Consider the following 19,507-nt stretch of genomic DNA (forward strand, 5'->3'; position numbering starts at 1 on the left):
TATATCAAATAGAAATATGTTACTGAGTGTTGATTATTAAAGGAAGAAAAAAATGCTTTTTAACCCTTGACTTCCTTCCATATGTTTATCAGTGTGCCTGTCAGTTTTTAGTCACAGAGAGCTGGAGGCCAGTTTGGCAGCATCAATTTCAATTCAGCAACCAGCACTGGAAGGGTTTCCATTTTGTTGCACTATATACACTCACACTCAGATATAATTAGTGTGCGTGTCAATCACTTCTTTGGGATATAGACGAAAACCCTTAGGAAAGCCCACACACAGGAATGAGGAATACTTGCAAATTTCATATAGTTGGGAACTAGACTGAGATTCAAAACAAGGACTGTGGAGCTGTCAGATACCAGGACTAACCACAGTATCACCATGACACCCAAATGCGGCACAATATTCTTTTTGATAATTGCTAAGCAAGACTGGAAAGACAAAATCAGTATCTAACAATTATAAGATAATCTTAATGAAATTGTTATATTAATGGAACCCAGAAGCTGCTTACGTTTGTCACAGTCAGCTTCCGGATAATATAATCAGGACATATGTTTTCATCAGTGATTTTCACAGCAAAATCACCAAAAATTTCAGCTTCTCTTTCCATGGATGGCCAGTACTCGGCACATTTGTTCTAGAAAATAAAAAAGAACAATGCAACATGTAAACATTCTTCATTATTTGATACAGTTCATTTCATAACTAACAATGTACAAACCATGAATTACACTGTAACCTAAAATATTAAATGAGTTCATCATGTTTTCTCTTTTATTGTCTTTGTAAGCATCACCAGGAACACAAACAGATTCCCGAGCCAGGCTTTCAGTGGGAAACATAAGAAACAGACATCGCAAACATGGGAAACATACAAAGTTTGACAGACTACAGGAATGCATTTTGATCGTCACACTTGTCTGTTTTGCTAAGAGTTAAGTGTTCCCAATATCTTAACTCTTTTAAGTTTCTGAAGTTTCCACTTCAGCTGCATGACTCACTGTTTTTTTCTCGATTAGCTCAACACTTTGTGTGTAGAGGTGCTTTCTGGTTTCTATTATTAAATGCACTTCTCCACAGTTTCTACAAGGTGTTTTAATTTTACTAAAGCCTATGAGATTTTAGAAGACTTGGGAAAATACTCAGAAAATAAAATATGATTGGACTTCTTTGGGTAATTACACTAGATAAATGTCACTGTTTAGGAAAGGTGATCCTAAATCTATGACAAGATGCCTTGTTAGCTGTGTAGTCATAGCACTGATAAAATTAAAGGAAGGGACAATGTTCATTTTGACAATTGCTAGACAAGACTGAAAACATAAAACCAAATGTGACAAAGAGGAGAGGGGATTACTTTGCTTCATTAAAGACACAAGGGCAATTTAAGGGGTAATCAGAAGTGCACACAGAACTCCAGACCTGATCTCAGAAGTGTGTTAAACGGTCTAAGCATGAAATCAGGTCAGGTCAGGTCGGGGAGCATACACTGGTTCTGCACCCATCACACGACCAAAAAGATCAGGAACCTGGTTGGTAACCCCCAGGCAAACACGCAGTCCAGTTCCAGGGGAAGTGACCACCTATCTACCACAGTCAGGTGTTACGTGGGTGTCCCATTGGCCAGGTCCAGCCACTCAGGTCCTCAACAATGATGATCCTGCAAGCTGGATCACCCTCGGGTTATCATGCCACATGGCCATAGTGCCATAATTGATGCTCCCTCACAATGTAGGTAATGTGCCTCATTTGGGACTTTGTGAGCAAACGCTCATTTGACACAAAGTCAAACCAGCGGTACCCAAGGATTCTCTGAAGAGACACAGTAGCAAAGGAGCCTAGTCTTAGTCTCAGGTCACTGGATAGCATCCATGTCTCTCTGCCATATAACGAAACAGGAAGCACAGGGACTCTAAAGACTTGGACCTTCGTCCTTTTACAAAGATATTGGGTGGCATACATCCCTCACCCATGCTCACCTAATTTAACTACATTGGAAGAGTCACCAGAGACATGAATGTCACTGGTAAGGTAAGTAAACCTCTTGACACAGTTGACATTCTCTACACAGACAGACACACTGCGAATGGCTGTGCCCAAAAGGTCATTGATCTTGTTTTTTATCCAAGACACTCACACTCAGACTCCTCACTCAGTCTTCTGAGACCCTACATTGATTCTGCGAAGATCATAGCTTCTTTGTCAAAGTCAAGATCAGTGAATCTTTCTTCAACAGCAGATGCCTCAGGGCTGCTGGACCCACAACTCTGCTCAACACCCAGTTGATGAAAATATTGAACGGAGTAGGAGCAAGAACACAACCCTGACCAACACCAGAGGTTCTGTCTCCACTCTGCACAGTAATCACAAGCACAAAATACTTTATATTTATAATTATCAGTTTTTACAATATAACCAAACATTTTATTTGCTTCTGTGTATTGCGTAGACAATGAAAATGTCAATCTGGACCCCAATTTTTTTAGGGATTATTTCTTCTAGGTCAGCGTCATCCATATTTATTCCCAAGTGTTCACCCAGTTTTAAGATTATCCAGTTCTTTTTGAATTGTTTTTGTGTCTCCTCAGTTTCTACCACCACTCCAATTTTAGTGTCATTTTCATATATACTAAATGTACCAAAACAATATTGTGCTGCATTGCAATAAGAAATGTTTATCTACGTAAAGACACAACAAAGAAGGAAGCTAGACTATGCATGTTTTCTTCCAGTAATTACTTGCCTAACTACATTATAACTAAACATTCCCGTGTATTTATTGCCTTTCCCTAACAACTTGTCAGCTTTAATCTTCACTTCACATTCACTTTTAATTACAAAATTGAAATGATAGTGTCTGAAGAGGCTAATTACCCTGTTCTGCTCTTCACAGCGGGTCACCATTACGATAATAGAGGACTGCTGCTCCCAAATCATTCTCCAAAAATCATCAACAGTTTCATCCTTGGGACCTGATAGAAATAAATGATGTAGAACATAAAAAATAGATTGTCTTCTCCCTTTTTAAAATGATTTCAATTTAGAATAACAACAGTCTTAATGTTGCTATGTCTTTGCCATTTCTGTATTGTTAAGTTTTTATTTGAAATGTATTGCTTTCTTCTGAGCCTTTAAAGAGCCTTGACGTGGTGCATGTTGTTAATTGCACTAATATAAAACAAAAATCGATTAGTTTGATAGCACTAGAGCAGAATGAATAAGCACATGAATAAGCACTGGGAACACTGGATCCTTTTCAAGAGTGGCTTATGGCACAACTTCAGACTTCCAAAGGTCCAAGTCCAGCCCAGTTAATTTGATTATTGTGTTATATTTGGATAATGATGTTTATCTTTCAGGATACATGACAACTACTAACATATATATTCTTTTAAGAACTGGAGCACAGGCAAGTTAAGAGAGGGGCTTTTGAGCTCACAGTTAGTCAGAGGAAAGGACGGGACTTGAAATCAAGACGTTTGAAGTCCAGTGCCTTAGCCATTATACCATACTGTCCATTCTTGATATATATGGGGATTTTTCACTTTCTCCCAGTGTTCACATGGATGTTTGCCAAATGCTTCCAGCTTCCCTCGATAAACTAAAGCCATGAAAGTTATTTTGACAGATATATCTAAAATGCTCTTGTATGAATATGCCCAGAATTGACTTCCTATCCTATCTGAAGGGATAGCTCAATTGCACTCATGCTGACAGTTGGAGATTTCCTTTTTCAGTTTAAAATGCTAACTGTTATAATTTAATTTTTCTACCAAAAAGTGTCAAAAATATTAAATAAATTCTTTAGTATATGTATGCATATCACCTTCCTGGTATTCATGGATTTTGAGTCTTATGTTTAGATTTAATTCCTCCTTACTTTACAGGGGAGGAAACAGTAATCATAATTTGAGTGGCAGCCATTTGCCAGGCCAATACCAACACTTCCTGTCATGTTGGTGTTTTTTTTAACATTCAATTACCTTTGCAGGTTTTGATTTTTCATTTTTACTCATCACTGTATCCCTGTGATATGGCCCTGAATTGGATTAAGTGGCATCTGAAATAGGTGGATGATCAATTTTGATATTTACCATTTACCTATAGTACCTAGTACCTATTCATTGTATTCTTTGCTTAATTACACTTTATTAATGGCATTATATGAAATTAAAACTGTTTAACTGCTTTTGTTTTTAGAACGTCAACCTTCTCTTTGAAATATAAATAACTGTCTAGGTGTAACAGCTATTGCCAATCCATCCTCTACTCAGAATAAACCAGACTAAATTACATTAATGACAATCTGTTTGGGGTAAGATGGCACTATTCGGGAAATGTACAGTACCTTGTGCAGCAATGTACTTTCTTGGTTCTTTGAAACCCTGTAAAAATAAGAGCTGATTAATTAAATGCAGCAATCAAATGTCATCAGTGTTTAGAAAGATTTCTCTTTGTATATATTCCATTAATATGTGAGGCATGGCAAAAAGCGCTGAAGTCCAAATTATATAGAATAGCTCCCAAATGAATGCTGCAGCACCCCCTAGTGTCCACAGGCATTATAGCACAGAGAAGGATGGGATTATGTGCAGTATTTTACACTTGGAGGAAATGCAAAAAAGCTAACAAAATGTTTTCTTGGTAACAGCTACTAGCAGAAACATACCTGTAATCGTTCTTAATGTAAGAACAAAGAAAAAAAGTGACTTTAAACAGCAAGGATGTACAAGCAGCATTCAGAAAAAAATGGTGCTAATTTATATTGCACTAACAAAAATATATTTTTACTGTACAAGTTTTTTTAAATATTCAATATAAAATATTATATTGTTACTGTACAAGCTTTGGAGCTATATTTAATATAAAATATATTGTTAGTGTACAAGCTTTGGAGTTATTTTTCATATATTAACTTAAACACATGTTTATAACCACTATCTTCAAGATAAGTATTCATGAAAAGCAAAGGCTTAAAGGTTAATTTTATAGACAATTTGCTAAAGAGATTTATAAATCTTTTTTTCACAAGAAGCTCACAGTATTTTTCTTCATATAGGCAAAGACCTAAATAAGAATACACCTTATTATTTTTCAAAGACTGTGTTACACCAATCTGATCTTTACTCACAAGTTTTAATAAGGCACTAAAAATGAAAGGTCTCATACGTACATCTATGAAACTGGCATTGATGTAATCAGATCCTGCTTCTCCATTTATTGGGGACAACTGTACTCGATTGTGATCATCTGTGAAGGAAATTCATTGGGTGATATTTTGGAATACATTCATGATGCTGCTCCATAGTTCATGTGTAGCGTATCAGTACTTACATGGCAGAATATCCACATAGCGGTTTTTGTTCTGGTTGCAGCTTTTGCGGGCCTCTTTGATCTGGAATTTACTAAAAACTCTTGGAATGCTCTAAAATACAAAACACATAATTTTAACAATAATAATTGAAACCCATATTGACACACTGAAGCACATACAACCTGCATGCAAAAGAAAAGGACCAAAAGTCCAACTTGTACTCATCTGCTTGTCTGTTTGCTTTCTAAGCTCTTTGTAGTGACTAAACCATTCTGAAAACAAATCAGACTTACTCAGTTTGCTGAAAAGTCATCAAAACACAAATTCCACATAAAAATTTAAACCATAAAGCAATTCTCTAAAGGTAAAGTATATACCATTGTGATTTTCAATATACACTAGTTTAAAAAATTTATTCAGCCATTTATCCATTTGTTATTACTGGGTTGTAGTGTGTCCTTTCAGTATTGGACTATGAGACACCAGCACATCACAGGGCCCACTCTTCTACGCAATGCTAATATAGATCTGCTAATTCATTTTAGACACATCTTTGTGATGTGGAAGGACATCAAGGTACTCAGAGAAAACCCACTCTGATATGGAAAGAATGTACAAATGGAGCAGGGCTTAAAACCAACGAGTTCACTAAGAAGATGAGACACATTCACAATCAGAATAAGTCCGCTTGGTCATTTCAGCCAAGGGAAATTTCTCCTTTGGCTCAACTGGCTATAAAAACTACTTTCTGCACTTTGCTCAAGTCTGGACCCAGGACCCCAAGGGGAGAACAAGGTGACAACTTAATCATTAAAAGGAAATGGAATGAAGTTCAGCCTGCTGCACAAATTGAGATTATGTGAAGGACATGTGTAACTCAGCTCAGTTCGAATGAAACTGCAGTCAGAAGTCCAATTAGTCATTTCTCTAATTGTTACTTTCTGACCTTCAGGCAGGGTGTGGACCCAGGATCTCATCATGAGATCTTAAATTAAATTAGATTAAATAAATCCATAATAATCCCATAACTCAGATGCATAAAGCAGGAAAAAACATAAAAAAAACTAGGATATAGACTCGCACGACAAATAACGATTAATAATAATAATAAAGCCAATCCATCCATCAATCAATTAATCAATAAGTAAATGTATATTTACTTGCAGATATTTCAATATGATATTTCAAAATGAACTTAAGAAGTACACTGGGAGGAAGCACTGAATTGCCTGATAGCAGTGGACTGAAAAGACCCCGAGAGGTGCTTCTTAGCACAAGTGACCTTATTTCAGTGAGCACTGCCAAAACGAAAAGGACCACCATACCACTCTCTGACAGTTCAATGAAGGGAACAAAAAAAAAACCAATGGCTCAGAGAAGTGTCCATAATACTACAGAGTCACCTTTATGTATGCTGTAAGTTTCAGTGACTCTCTCAAATGTTTTACAGACTGCTGTATGCATATAAGCATCTAAATGCAACTTTGGTTATTCAGCCATTGTGAAGACAGTGGGTTCGATGCTCATAGTGGAACAGTTGACATTTTTATAGCCTAATGAAAGAACATTTAGATTTAGCTTTTAGAGTTTTGCAGTTCATTGGTGAATCTTTGATTTATGGTTTGATACACATGAGATGACACCAAAAGTATCAGTTAACTGGATGCGTAGATTTGCCCGGTTTAGAAAAATGATCAGTATTTGAAGTTTTCAGCACATTTACTTTTCTTGATGAACACTTACTTTCTACCACATAAATGTCACAATTATAACATACTAGCTGCAAGTGGTCTTCTGGACAAAAACCAACCTGAAGACTCTCTAGCAGCTTTACTCTATTGAAAACTGGCAGAGGCGTCACCTCAGTGGGCTGGGACTGGACATATCTTGTCCGAGATGGGCATGTAGTCGAGTGCAGCTGTACCATAAACTGAGAAGAACAGGCTGGAACGTATCTCAGGCAGACGTATGGTAGCTCGCTGTGTGAACGTACGACGTGCACTTACCACACAAAGCTGAGTTTGTCTGCTTGGGTTAAATGAGAATTGAGATACATGCAAGTGCTGAAAAAATATAAAAGTGCATGCATGTGCCATCTCAGCAGGTGCAAGTCTCACTTGTATAAGCTTCTACATCTTCCGCAGAATTCACACCAACCCCCGTGGCTGTGGTTGAGTGTGAACAGAGCGGATTACTTCTCACACACACACACACACCCCTACACACCTTTCATAAGGAGGACTGAGGTGCATGCAAGTGGCAAAAAAATGAAAAAGTGCATACATGCGCCATCTAGTGGCTGTCATTGAGCGTGAGCAGAGTGGACCGCTCCATACAGACACACACACACTTCACACACAGGTCTTTCGTTTATATATCTCTAATATTGTACTATATTCTTCAGTAAGTTAACATAATAGCTGTAATAATATTTTAAATGTTAATCATTAAAAATAAAACATTCATCTTCTACGAAAACCAAAGCTGGACTTGTTGGTTTCCTATAACAAAGCATAATCTTACTTAATCATTCTGGTGCAAATTAAGAGCATCCAGTTAACTTCTTAGGATTTAGAATCATGATTTTGGGTTGGTGGAAGGGCCTTTGAGCAGCAATGATTCTTAAATTTAAGTTGTCAAGAGCCTTGTGCTCATAGTGTGCTTTAACCTTGGCAAATTAACCCTACAGGAATGACCTGGCTAATCTGATGTTTGTGTCAGCTATGGAATCCTGCAGGAAGACTTTAACACTGGTGGAAAAATGAGAAAAATACTTAAATGTTTGACACTGGAGGGAATGGCTTAAATGCTCTAAATTGAACTAGTAAACTGTTATTGGATTTCTACAGTATTAATGGTTAGTTAAAAACAAACACACTGTTTGAACACAAGGCTCCTCATAAGTTTATGTGCAACTTGAGTTTGCTGTCTGCTGTACAAGTTATGAACCTGTTTAGTTGCATGCGACTGATCTGTTTCCTATTTTCCGCCTTTAAGGCAGTACTAAAGTATTAGCTTTTTTTCCACAGACACAAGCCCAGGCAGAGGTCACAATGAGCCCATGGGTGTGCTTTTCTAACTTTAATATTTGTAAGTGTAAGGGAAATTATGGTTTTTACCTGAAATTCAGCAAGAAAAAGTCTGCCTTCATCTGCAATCTTCCGTTTATATGTCTCCAGTAACAGTTCTGCTGGAATGGGGTCCACATGGAGAAGCTGTTTATCATCATCTGTAAAATAAAAGCTCATTATGAACACTTTATTTACTGTACATATTAGTGTGCTTATTAGTTTATGATAAGTATTAGTCTAGCGATTGAATGTAAGTGCAGAAGTGTTATGTGAATGAAGGGAATTCAACACAGTGTACTGTAAGTGTGGTCCGCAATTCCTACAAGATCACATGTGACACGTCTCTCAAGGGCGTCATCCTCAACCCACCTATTCCAAGGCGTTTTTCATGTGTACCAATAAAATGTATTGCATTTTGCATTCCAACAGAAGGTGTATACAACCGATGCTATAGCCTATGAAAGAACATTTTCAATAGAAAAAAGATAAGAAAGAAAGATGAAGCACTAATCTAATTGGAGCCAATTGACTGTCACCCAGTGGGAGGGAGCTGATGGTCTACCTGTGGGGATCTCAAACTTGTGTCATAGGAGGCCAGCATGCCCTCTTTATTGATGTTAATTAAACTTGCTATTTTTTTTTACACAATTTATTCCTGCTCTCATTTTGATATATTATTTGAGGGCAGATCACCAGAATACTTAATAGACTCGAATGAGATTAGTACTCCCTCTAGCATTCTTTTTTATATTTGTCCTTATTTAAATTTTTCTTTATTAAGTTATAGAGTCAGTTCAGGTGTTGCCACAGTTATATGGCATTTAGTATAGGATTCTCAACAGAGGTGCTAAGGATTGCAATGTATCATCTACTGGAATTGAAAAATGCATCACAAAATACATTCCAACATCGCAAACGATAACAGTTAATGTGCCTGACAGAGATCAGCTTATATTATATTCATATTCATGCATATCTTGTAACGTACAGCCAGGGCTTATACCCAGCTGGGACAATTTCATAAGTTTACATGGGGCGTTACCTGAACCGGAATGGCAGAGAGCAGCCCCCGCTGGCTTAGGACAGTGCCATGGGTTTGGAGATTGAAAGCTCAGTCCTGCTGGGGCCTGTGGTCACTGCCAGGGGGCGCATTGAGAATGGCAGAGCCCTTCATGGTAGGACTGCCACTACACCTTCTGGGTGCTCTATAAAAGGAGCCGCTTCACTCCATTCTGGAAGCCAGAGTCGGGATGAAGAGGACAATGTTTGCCTGAAGAGGAGTACAGGTGGAAGGTTAAAGGGAAGAAGTGCTGTTTACTGTGTATTTGACTGTTTATTGTGCTTAGTGTACCGTGCATAGGTGAAAAACCAAAAAAGGAAAGTGTTTCCACGCTTAAAAAAAGATTTGTGCGTGCTGGACTTGTGCCTGTGTCTTTTGTGTCGGGTGTTATGGAGTTGGCGAACCCCCAGTGGTCACAATCTATATGCAAAGGAATAAAGTGGAAGGCTATTCTTAAACTCAAAAAACTTGAGAAAAGGGTTAGAGATAATATTTCAGGTATATACTTTAATCTTCATTAAATGTATCAATTGTGATGAAAGCTTTACAGCTGAAGGATTGGGTCTCTATCATTCTTCTCTTTTTATTTTTGTTTTAATTATACTTTTTTAAATTACAGAAGCAGTCTTCACCTTTTTTCTTTAATATTTTTTGGGTGGCAAGCTGGAAAGAAGGTGCCAGGGAGAAACGGGGCCCCAAAACAACTCTCAGTAATAGTAGTATATGTTAGTGTGGAGTAAAATCTGACAGAAGGAAGTATGTCTAGCAGATTGATGGGCTGCAATGGACAGTTAGAGAGATGCTATATTTCAGCCTGGGTCCCTCCCCTGGCTAGGGTTGAAATGTCTTTTTTATGTCTATTTTGTTCACTGTTTATGATACAATTACTGATTATTTAATTTCTTTATGTTTAAGTATTGTTTACTATGTGCTATGTTGTTTTGTGGGTAGTCTTCCAAGTGGCAGGGCCAGCTTCCTATTACTGTCAAGGGACTTCCCTCTGCCCCATGAAGACTGGGATAGCCCATAGTCCTTTGTGGTTCATTGTGTATGTGCTTGTGGTGGGGTGAGCTTTGTGCTTTTTACAATATTTTATTATTATGAACCCTTGTTCTGTTTTTGACTTCACCTTCTAGATTGTACACTTGGACATTGTTTGACTCTGGTTTGCATATTTTGAAGACATTGCCTAATTAGCCTTTGTGCTTATTTTTGTTCAACAGCGCTTTTGTTTAAAAAAATATATTTTTTATTAATAAAGATTCATCATTGCCCTTTTGGTGACTAGCCCAAGTATAACAGTTTCTGCCTCTAATGGGTATTTTGAGTATTTTTGGGACTGTGTGGTGAACTCTCAAGTTCATAACAATAGAGGTATAAGCTCAAAGTACAGGGATCAATACTACAAAATACAGTGCTGCTCAAAGATGTTTAGGTTGGTCAATAAAGTGGCTGTCAGGGATGTCTTACTCACTGAGCAGTATAGGCAGGTATCAGGAAACAACAGTGGACCAAACGAATTACCCAAATCATTAAACATCATTACAGAGTAGTTCTATATGACCTGTGCACACCATGTTTCACAGATCAGACAGGAACATAAAACTGATACCTGCCCCTTTACTGGTCTGTTAACTATGTAAGGATCTCAGGAGGGTTAGGAAACCTGGGGCTGCCAGAGGGAGCACTGAAAGGGAAACTACAAGACTTTCTGAGCGCAGATAAGATACTCAAAGCAGTCTAGGATTACATCAGAAAAGCATCAGAATGAGGATATAAAGCAGTGATGCAACATTATTGTTTAGTCAGGAAAACAGGAAAAGCTGTTAATCTAGACTGAAAGGGACTCAGGCCCAGAAAAGGAGAAAGGATTTGTTTTCATTTGGTTCTTTTGTTGCTTTTTTGTTTTCTTATTATCTCTCCCCCTTTATCTTCATGCCATTATCACTTTGTATAATAAATTAAATATTTTTGTAAAAAGAATGGTTTTGGGCACTTTATGTAAATCAAGAGTATGACACAAGCATATAAAGTCAAAAGTATTAAGATTATATTACATCCATCCATTATCCAACCCACTATATCCTAACTACAGGGTCACTGGAGTCTGCTGCCAATAAATAGGGCGCAAGGCAGGAAACAAACCCGGGCAGGGCACCAGCCCAAGAGGACAATTTAGGATGCCAACACCTAACCTGCATGTCTTTGGATGGGACTAGGAAATCAAACGGGGAGTACTCCATAAGACCGGTCTATACTGTAGCAGCTACAAGATTATATTACATACAAGTTAAAACCAAAACAAAAAAACACATCAATAACAAGCAGAATATGAAAGGCTGGTTACTTACCAGGTCTACCAATGAGCTCTACAGATTCATCAGAACTGCAAACAAAGAGACAATATGTCATATTAATGTGCATTTTTCAGACCAATTTGAAAGAATATGAAAGCCTAAGTGAATGAAGAAAGAAAATGAACCATGTAATAAGTTTAAATAGAGTTTAAAAATGTCAATTTCAAGTTAATGCACTAAATGACTATGCAATCATCTTCTAAAATGGGGTTTTGATGCTGTCACCAACTGTTTAGTAAGTGCTGGCATTTTTCTTCACTGGTACTTAACTGCAAAATATTGCAAAGGTATGATAGCTGAAAGTGAGCACAATGTTTTAAACTTTCTTTCAGAACTTTATAACCAAAAAGGAGTGGGTGTCATACAATACTACTCCCTCATAGCACTCTCAATGAATACCATTACACCAAACCCCATTAAAGGCAGGGTCCCACTGCAAATAAAGGCTCTGCTTTCAGCCCAAAATGGTTTCCTGCCACATTCCATAGATGTTTAATTAGCATCCCTAAATGAGCCAGGTGTGTGTGTGTGTGTGTCAGAGAGAGAGAGAGAGACTGAGAGGGAGAGAGGAGAGAGAGAGAGAGAGAGAGAGAGTGTGTGTGTGAGTGAGAGAGAGAGACAGAGAATATGCTTGCCAATGAATGGGGCAGTACCATTTGCCATTGGTTCATTCCTTGCCCTTGATGCTCTCAGAATTAACTATAACTCCCAGTGTGCATTCAATGGAAATGAAAGGGTTTAAAAGAATGAATGATTTTATGAAATTGAATATAAAATGGTTTCATACAATTAATTAAATGAAGTGAATTAATATGAAGTGGTCATTATACAATTTGTGTTATATAAGGTTATGTTGAGGAAAAGCTTTTCTTGGCCCTGAATGAGAGTACAGGCCTATAATGACTTGAAGTCCCTAAACTTGGGAGCTCCTCAACCCCCTATCATCTACTTAAACTTGTGTAAGTTTGTCTTTTATGTTTTATAGATGTTGGCTTCAGATATATGATATGAATCATAGTAGACCAAAATGTGAATCTTGTAATTAAACGATGGCCTGATTTTCAGTATGTGTGTTCTTAGTAACTAAAGTTTCAGTTTGTGTGGTTTTAGTAACTAAATATTTAATGTTTGTAATCAACCAATAAAACAACTGCAAAGCTTCTCACAAAACTATGGGACAGCACCAAGCTTACACAAAGTTGGCAGCTTTCTCTTAAAGAACACTGTGACTGGCATGCATTCTGTTTTCTGTTGCATTTCCTTACACATTTCCTACAATGTCTGGTTGATATGCAACAAGTTTGTGAGATATTGGGCAAATGAAGAAATTGGTAGTGTAATTTAATTTTTCCATTGGCAACTAAGGGATAAAATATTTACATTTGAACCTATACTATTTAAATCTGTGCTTGAATAATGAAACCTACCACCTTCTAAATTTGCTTCATGTTGTAAATAATGGGGTGCTGGACAGCAACACTGTGCTTACAGCAGAACGTAAACTTGGGATGTTTATTTATCAGAGTGCAAATCGACACATTTAGAATAAATTTAGAATCACTAATCAAACTAATGGACAGAGTATGGAGGAGCAGTGGCTGACACTGATGTGTTCACTTTCCATTCCCAGTTTGTGTCTCCTACCAGGATTCACCTTTTTTATTCAGTCTGTGCACTCAAATCACCTCCCATTTCCCAGAGATACACAGGTTAGGTTAAATCGCAAATCCAAATTGGCTCAGAGCAAGTTTAGAGGTGGGCTATTGTCCTATTCGGGGTAGTTTCATGTTTTGCATTCAAAGCTGAAGGAAAGAGTTTTGTTTCTTTTGTGATTTGGCATTGTAAAAGCACACACTTGATATATGAAATCTTTACAGTCTTCACTTTAAAGAAAACAGGTGTTTTTTATTTTTGTAATTCTTTCCTATATATTTTTAACATCTATGATATGAAATGTTTTATTTTATATTACCATATTAGATAAACAAGCATGTGGAGTGGGTTGCATTGCCATCTCTCATGTCCAACTTCTTGGATTTGAATGCCCAGTCACTGCTCATGTGCAGTCTGCACACTATCCACTTGTTTGCTCATTTTCCTTATTTTCCTTCAGGAAGTTCAGTTGTCCCTGTACATCCCTAAAGATGTGGTGATTAGGTTCTCACATCCTAAAATAAACCTATATGACTGAGAGTGTAGTTGTGTGCGAGTGAGCTGTGTTCAAGGGTATTTTTTACTTAGTGCCCAGTGTTGCTTGGATGGGCTACAGCCCTCACCACCAGTCACTTGAAATGGATTTTACAGTTTTAAGTACGCAGTCTCATGTCATATTTCTCTCAGACCTTTATCCAAGGAAATTTACAATATAATCTTTCACAAAATGTGTTAATATCCATTTATTTCACAGTTCTTCAGGGTCAATTAGTGAGCCAGAGGTGGGAATTGAACCAGAAACCTTTAGCTTCAGTGTCTTAGCCACTCCACCACATTGCCTGAATAAAGTATAGTAGGCAAGATCCATTGAACTCTGATTTATTTGCCCTTCAGGTTTTCAGCTCTCTCAGTGCTGTGTATTGTGTACTTCACTATTTTCAATTAACCCCTGCACAACTGATTACATTGTTGACAGAAAAAAAAAACATAATTACTCATTATTTTTCTTCTGAAGAAGGTATATTTTGTAGAGCACAAACATCAAAGCTAAAGCTGTCAATACAATGAGGAATGCCAGGAATCCAATTAAAGCTTTTTCATTATCTGCAAGAAAGAAACAAATGATATTTAAAGCTATTGCATGTATTCTCAAGTATTACAGAATTTGGCTAATAAACATTTGTTTAAAAACTGTGCTAATTAGCATTTGTGTTGAGAATGAGCAAAGACACACGATGGCTACTTAACTGTGAGTTTATCTGTATAGCTTGTGTTTATTGCATAATATTTCTCTATTCATTGATTTTTAGGTGCATTTACGTAAAATACAAAAACAGCTACTGCTGTCTTCATGGCTGTCTGTCTATCTGAATGAAACAACGTATCACCCAGTGAACCAATTTCAGCTGAAAATGTCTACAATTATTATTGGGATTGTTCAATATTTGTTCAGATGCTTTGAAATTTCGAAAACTCCCATTTTAAAAGCACTGGGAAATGTTTATACAGTACATCTTAAAACAAAGAAGCCTTAATTATGGATTTATTTACTCTTTCAAATTTAACTTGATAGAGGTAATTCCAATGTATTTGTTCTTGTTGTGCAGAAAACAATAAGTACTCCTAACAGCAAAACAATTGTATTAAAACGTCATTAAAATTGTGTAAGCAACTAACTTGATGGCGATTTCCCAAGATGCCTCTTCTCTGTATACTTGTTAAGTACTAAATGTTAAGTTTAGAAATACAAACTGCAATTAACTGCAATTAGACAGTTGACAGCTATTTAAGTGACCACAAACCACCAATGCAGCCTGTATGCCACATATCAGTTTTTAATTATATGATATAGTAAATATTATTAAAAAACATGCATTTTATGTGCTCTATTAATACTGTTAATAACATTCTATTATCTGTAATTTTTAAATATGACTCAAAACAACCTTTCAAAAGAACCTGAAAGTTACACCACACGTATGCTGTCTAACCTGTTACATTAATATTGTGATTATGCTAATTATAAAATGTAATATACTGAGACGCCACTTTATTGGTTACACTCTCTAAAGAAGGAGCTGGCTTTCAGAAGAGCTTTCAGTCACCAATAAATGGACTCAGCAAGATCCTGAAAGTGAGACACAGGGATTTTTAATCCCATGTCAACTACAGCTTTGTTATAAATGATCTTTTTAAAGATCTTTACTCTGAAAAGGTTTTCTCCTTCATTCTAACTCTTTATTAAATGGACTGAGAAGCTCACACAATGAGTAGTCAATTATGCAGATGAACAGATATTTAAAGTATCATTAATGAACTGACTGATTTAATTACGTTGCCTTTTTTACTTTTTCCATCTACATTATCTATTGAATTCAAAGTGTACACCCATTTGGCACACTGGTTGAACTTTGTTGGCTTTACTGCTCTATCTTTATTTTTTCACTCTCAATTAACATTTTACATTTTTTTTATTTTATAGATGTCTTTATAGAACATAGAAGTAAATATTTTTTTTTTTTACTTAAGAGATCAAATATGACATAACTTACATCCCGTATGGAAAGATTCTTTAACGTATTCACTGCAATGTTTGTTATTGCACACTCTTAACTAGAAAGAAAACATAAAAAGAAAAAGATTATGATGATGGCCTCAGCATGCTGATTTGACTGATATGCTAAAAGAATGCATGCACAATGTTCCTTATAAAATCTTCACAAAGGTCCACACAGTGAGTAAAGGACCATTGGGTTTGATGATATAAATGCTCAAATAAATACACAAAGGAAATAAACAAAGCAGGAAACAAAATAAGGCCAGCACATAAACAATGTATCACTTTGCCTTTTCAAATTATTGGTGAATCTTTGAAGTCCAAGGTCACCAAACTAGCCTGTCACTACCCATGTTAATTATCCTCTCTAAAATATGTAAGTATCCTTGGTTTTGGACCAGAGTTTGTCTCTTAGTAAGACCACACAATGCTCTCCATCTACATAGTATCTATGAAAGGGGTTCATTTCCTTGGACCTTCCATGTTTACATTAGATTATCATATTGAATGTAATGATTTCTTTTAATTCTAATGGCTAAGCTGTTTCCATTTGTGTTTTCTCTTTTTGGTGTCTCTGATGATACTTGGTCTGTCATAAAGTGGATACATTATCACACATGAAAAACATTTAACTGGGGCTCTCTGTCTGATTTTGTTAAGTACATGTTTTTTTCTTCCTTTGGTATCTGTTTGTTGTTTTACATTTTTGCTTACTGTTCGGTTTTGTTAATTAACTTGTATTCATTTTATTCTTTGTTAGTTGCACTATTCCATTTTTATTACTATTATTTGCCATCTTTGGGGGTATTTGACTTTGAAGCTTTTCTGGTTCTGTTTTCATGTTGCTGAGGCACAGAGTCAGTTCTTCAGGTTTAAGAGTTTGACTAAACTGTTTGTTAAGTTGGTTCTTATTTGCTAGTAGCTTCTTTTTTGAATAAAGTTATAGGAATGGTAATTAAATTCTAGTGCCATTTAATGCTTAATCAGTTTAAATTTTCTCAGTATTTGTTCTTGAAAATTTTCCTTTGTTTATTTTTTATTTATTGGTTTGCTTGATTGGGAAATCGTTTGGTTGATTTGTCTTGAGCTTTATTGTTTAATCATTACCTTTTGTTTTCATTAATATCTTGGATTAATAATTTCTTTCTAATTATTTAATTACTTATTTCAGGTGTGTGGGTATGTTCTTTAATATCTTCTCCTCCAGTCTGCATTCTCACCTATATCAGAACTTATTTTCAGTTCTATTCTATAGTTGTGTAGTTTGATAAAAAAAAAATTCTCTGTTAAAATATTTTTAGAACAATAGCTTAAGTGGGTATTTGGGATGCTTTTTCTATAGAACCATTCTGTGTGCTTTCTTCACAGTTATATTTTTCCTCAATGTTATGATTAATTATACAAAGTGTATAATGATATTATTTGTTTACAGTCAGATGCCGCCATGTTATTATTCCCATTACCAGCAGGCAGCTCCCAGTTGCCATGAAAATTGTGTAGCATGATGGCACTCCTTGTGCCTTCAGTGCAACCTTCGCAATTTCGTCTATCTGTATACTTGTATATGGTTGAGATGACTATAAAGTTTGCTTTGACTTTCAGTATCTTTGATTTGGATAAAAACTCTAGCAAGTGAAATGTATATTCTTTCTCAAATTTCTGGTTTCCGATTCTATAGTTTCTTTCTCTGACCTTAAATTCTGCTTTACAATTTGGCTTTGGAGTATTACAAATAGTTTTATGGTATTGATTCACATCTGGATTGACAAAAATTTAATCTCCTGGTCCTCTTCACACTTTTGGGAAGAACAAACGTTACTTATGTATATTTTAAATATTTTACAAAATAAATGAACATAAAATAATTCAATACATGTTTGCCAATGCAGGATCCAACTCTACAATGGACACCGTTCTGTCACAAGGCATGCTCACAACTACCTCGAGAAAATGCAGCTGAGCACTGGGAGAACATTCTAACCATACAAAGACAGTTAATTTACAATTCTGAATCTAGAAAGTAAAAATCTAACCAATATAATAATTAGTATTTTGAAACTCTGAAAGTGTATTAAACACTGGACTTTTAAAAGTTCAGTAATTGGTAATAATGTATTTTTTGTTAATGAAAATGCACAGCATTAGTCCAGCATATGAAACAAAAAAAGTGTTTTTTACCTGAAAATCGTAGGTTGTTAGGTAGGAAAGGTCCTTTCTTTGAAACAAACATTTTTCATTACTTTGATTTAGAGAATCAAGTATTAATTCGAAGCGTCTCTTTTCTCCATGCATAGTATTATTATCACATGTGATATTTACTGAATTTTTGTCTATAATGTGAGCCTTAACACTGGAGACCATTTCTGGTTCTAACGTGAAAAGGAAATGAAAAAATACAGCACATTAAATAGCAGGGAATCTTATATCTATGAGCATTTTATCTCTTATAATTTAATCTAACATTTTATGTTCAAAACATAACCTAAGGTTCAACATGTCTGTGAATTACAGGTTCAAGGCATTTACTTGCTCCACTTCTTTCTGTAAAGGGGTCATCTCTAGTTTTCTGTGAAGGAGTTTTTACTTACCACATCACTTCATATAATTGGCCTTCATTGTTTTTCCTTTGCACTCTAATATACTCCTTTCAGTAAAATTTTCCCCCTAACCTCTTGCTGTTACTTCATAGCGTTCTAATGATTTTCCTCTTGAAATACCTTTATGCACACTTACTGAACACTTCACTATTTCTGATGAAACTGCCTTTGCAATTCCAGCATTCAAACTATTCATCCATCCATCCATTATCCAACCTGCTATATCCTAACTACAGGGTCACGGGGGTCTGCTGGAGCCAATCCCAGCCAACACAGGGCATAAGGCAGGAAACAAACCTCAGGCAGGGCGCCAACCCACCGCAGTCAAACCATTTATGATCTGAAATAAATAAACCAAATTGATCAATCTGATCCACCTGTTCTATTCATCTCTGAAATTTACTTCACAACCTCCATTACTTTCCACCCAACTGTTCTACCCTCATAATTTATACTAGATTCTACCAAAGTATCTGAAGTGTACAGGATAGTTACTCATCACATTCTTAGTTTAACTGCTACTATTAATTTCTTCTCTCATTTGAGATTTTTCTTCAACTTAATGTTTACTTATAAAATGAGACTGTCCTCAGGCCTAACCTTCTGAACAGCCTGTTAAGTAATTACATTGATATTCATGTAACCACTAAGACAGTTTATGACCTGTGCATTCAATTTGTTTTTTATTTGATTTTTCAAACACCACTCTTTTTGACCCGGTGAAGTCTACTATTTCCATTTTACTATTCTTTTACAATTTCATTATTACTGCCTTTATCTCATATTTAAGCAAACCTCTCATCTATTTTTTTTCTGGTTAGAACTAATCTATTAAAAAATTATTTTCTGTTAGTATTGTCCATCTCCCTCTATTGTATACTTGGCAGTAAGG

At 36.1% G+C, this 19,507-nt stretch overlaps 1 protein-coding gene across 1 annotated transcript in view; it reads right to left on the minus strand.

Moving 5' to 3' along the window:
- ptprc (protein tyrosine phosphatase receptor type C) overlaps window positions 1–18,411 on the minus strand; it is a 45,454-nt gene extending 27,043 nt beyond the window's left edge. Inside the window, exons 1-10 of the mRNA XM_039734901.1 lie at window positions 18,197–18,411; window positions 16,014–16,074; window positions 14,457–14,565; window positions 11,803–11,837; window positions 8,440–8,549; window positions 5,341–5,431; window positions 5,180–5,256; window positions 4,355–4,391; window positions 2,881–2,978; window positions 518–643 (exon numbers count right to left, since the gene is read on the minus strand). Of these exons, the coding sequence (XP_039590835.1) occupies window positions 518–643; window positions 2,881–2,978; window positions 4,355–4,391; window positions 5,180–5,256; window positions 5,341–5,431; window positions 8,440–8,549; window positions 11,803–11,837; window positions 14,457–14,565; window positions 16,014–16,074; window positions 18,197–18,379 (927 nt within the window). The 5' untranslated portion in view covers window positions 18,380–18,411. The remainder of the gene's footprint in view (window positions 1–517; window positions 644–2,880; window positions 2,979–4,354; window positions 4,392–5,179; window positions 5,257–5,340; window positions 5,432–8,439; window positions 8,550–11,802; window positions 11,838–14,456; window positions 14,566–16,013; window positions 16,075–18,196) is intronic.
- Between the last annotated feature and the right edge of the window lie 1,096 nt (window positions 18,412–19,507).

The sequence above is a fragment of the Polypterus senegalus genome, chromosome 14 (assembly GCF_016835505.1).
Source record: "Polypterus senegalus isolate Bchr_013 chromosome 14, ASM1683550v1, whole genome shotgun sequence".
NCBI classification, from domain to species: domain Eukaryota; kingdom Metazoa; phylum Chordata; class Cladistia; order Polypteriformes; family Polypteridae; genus Polypterus; species Polypterus senegalus.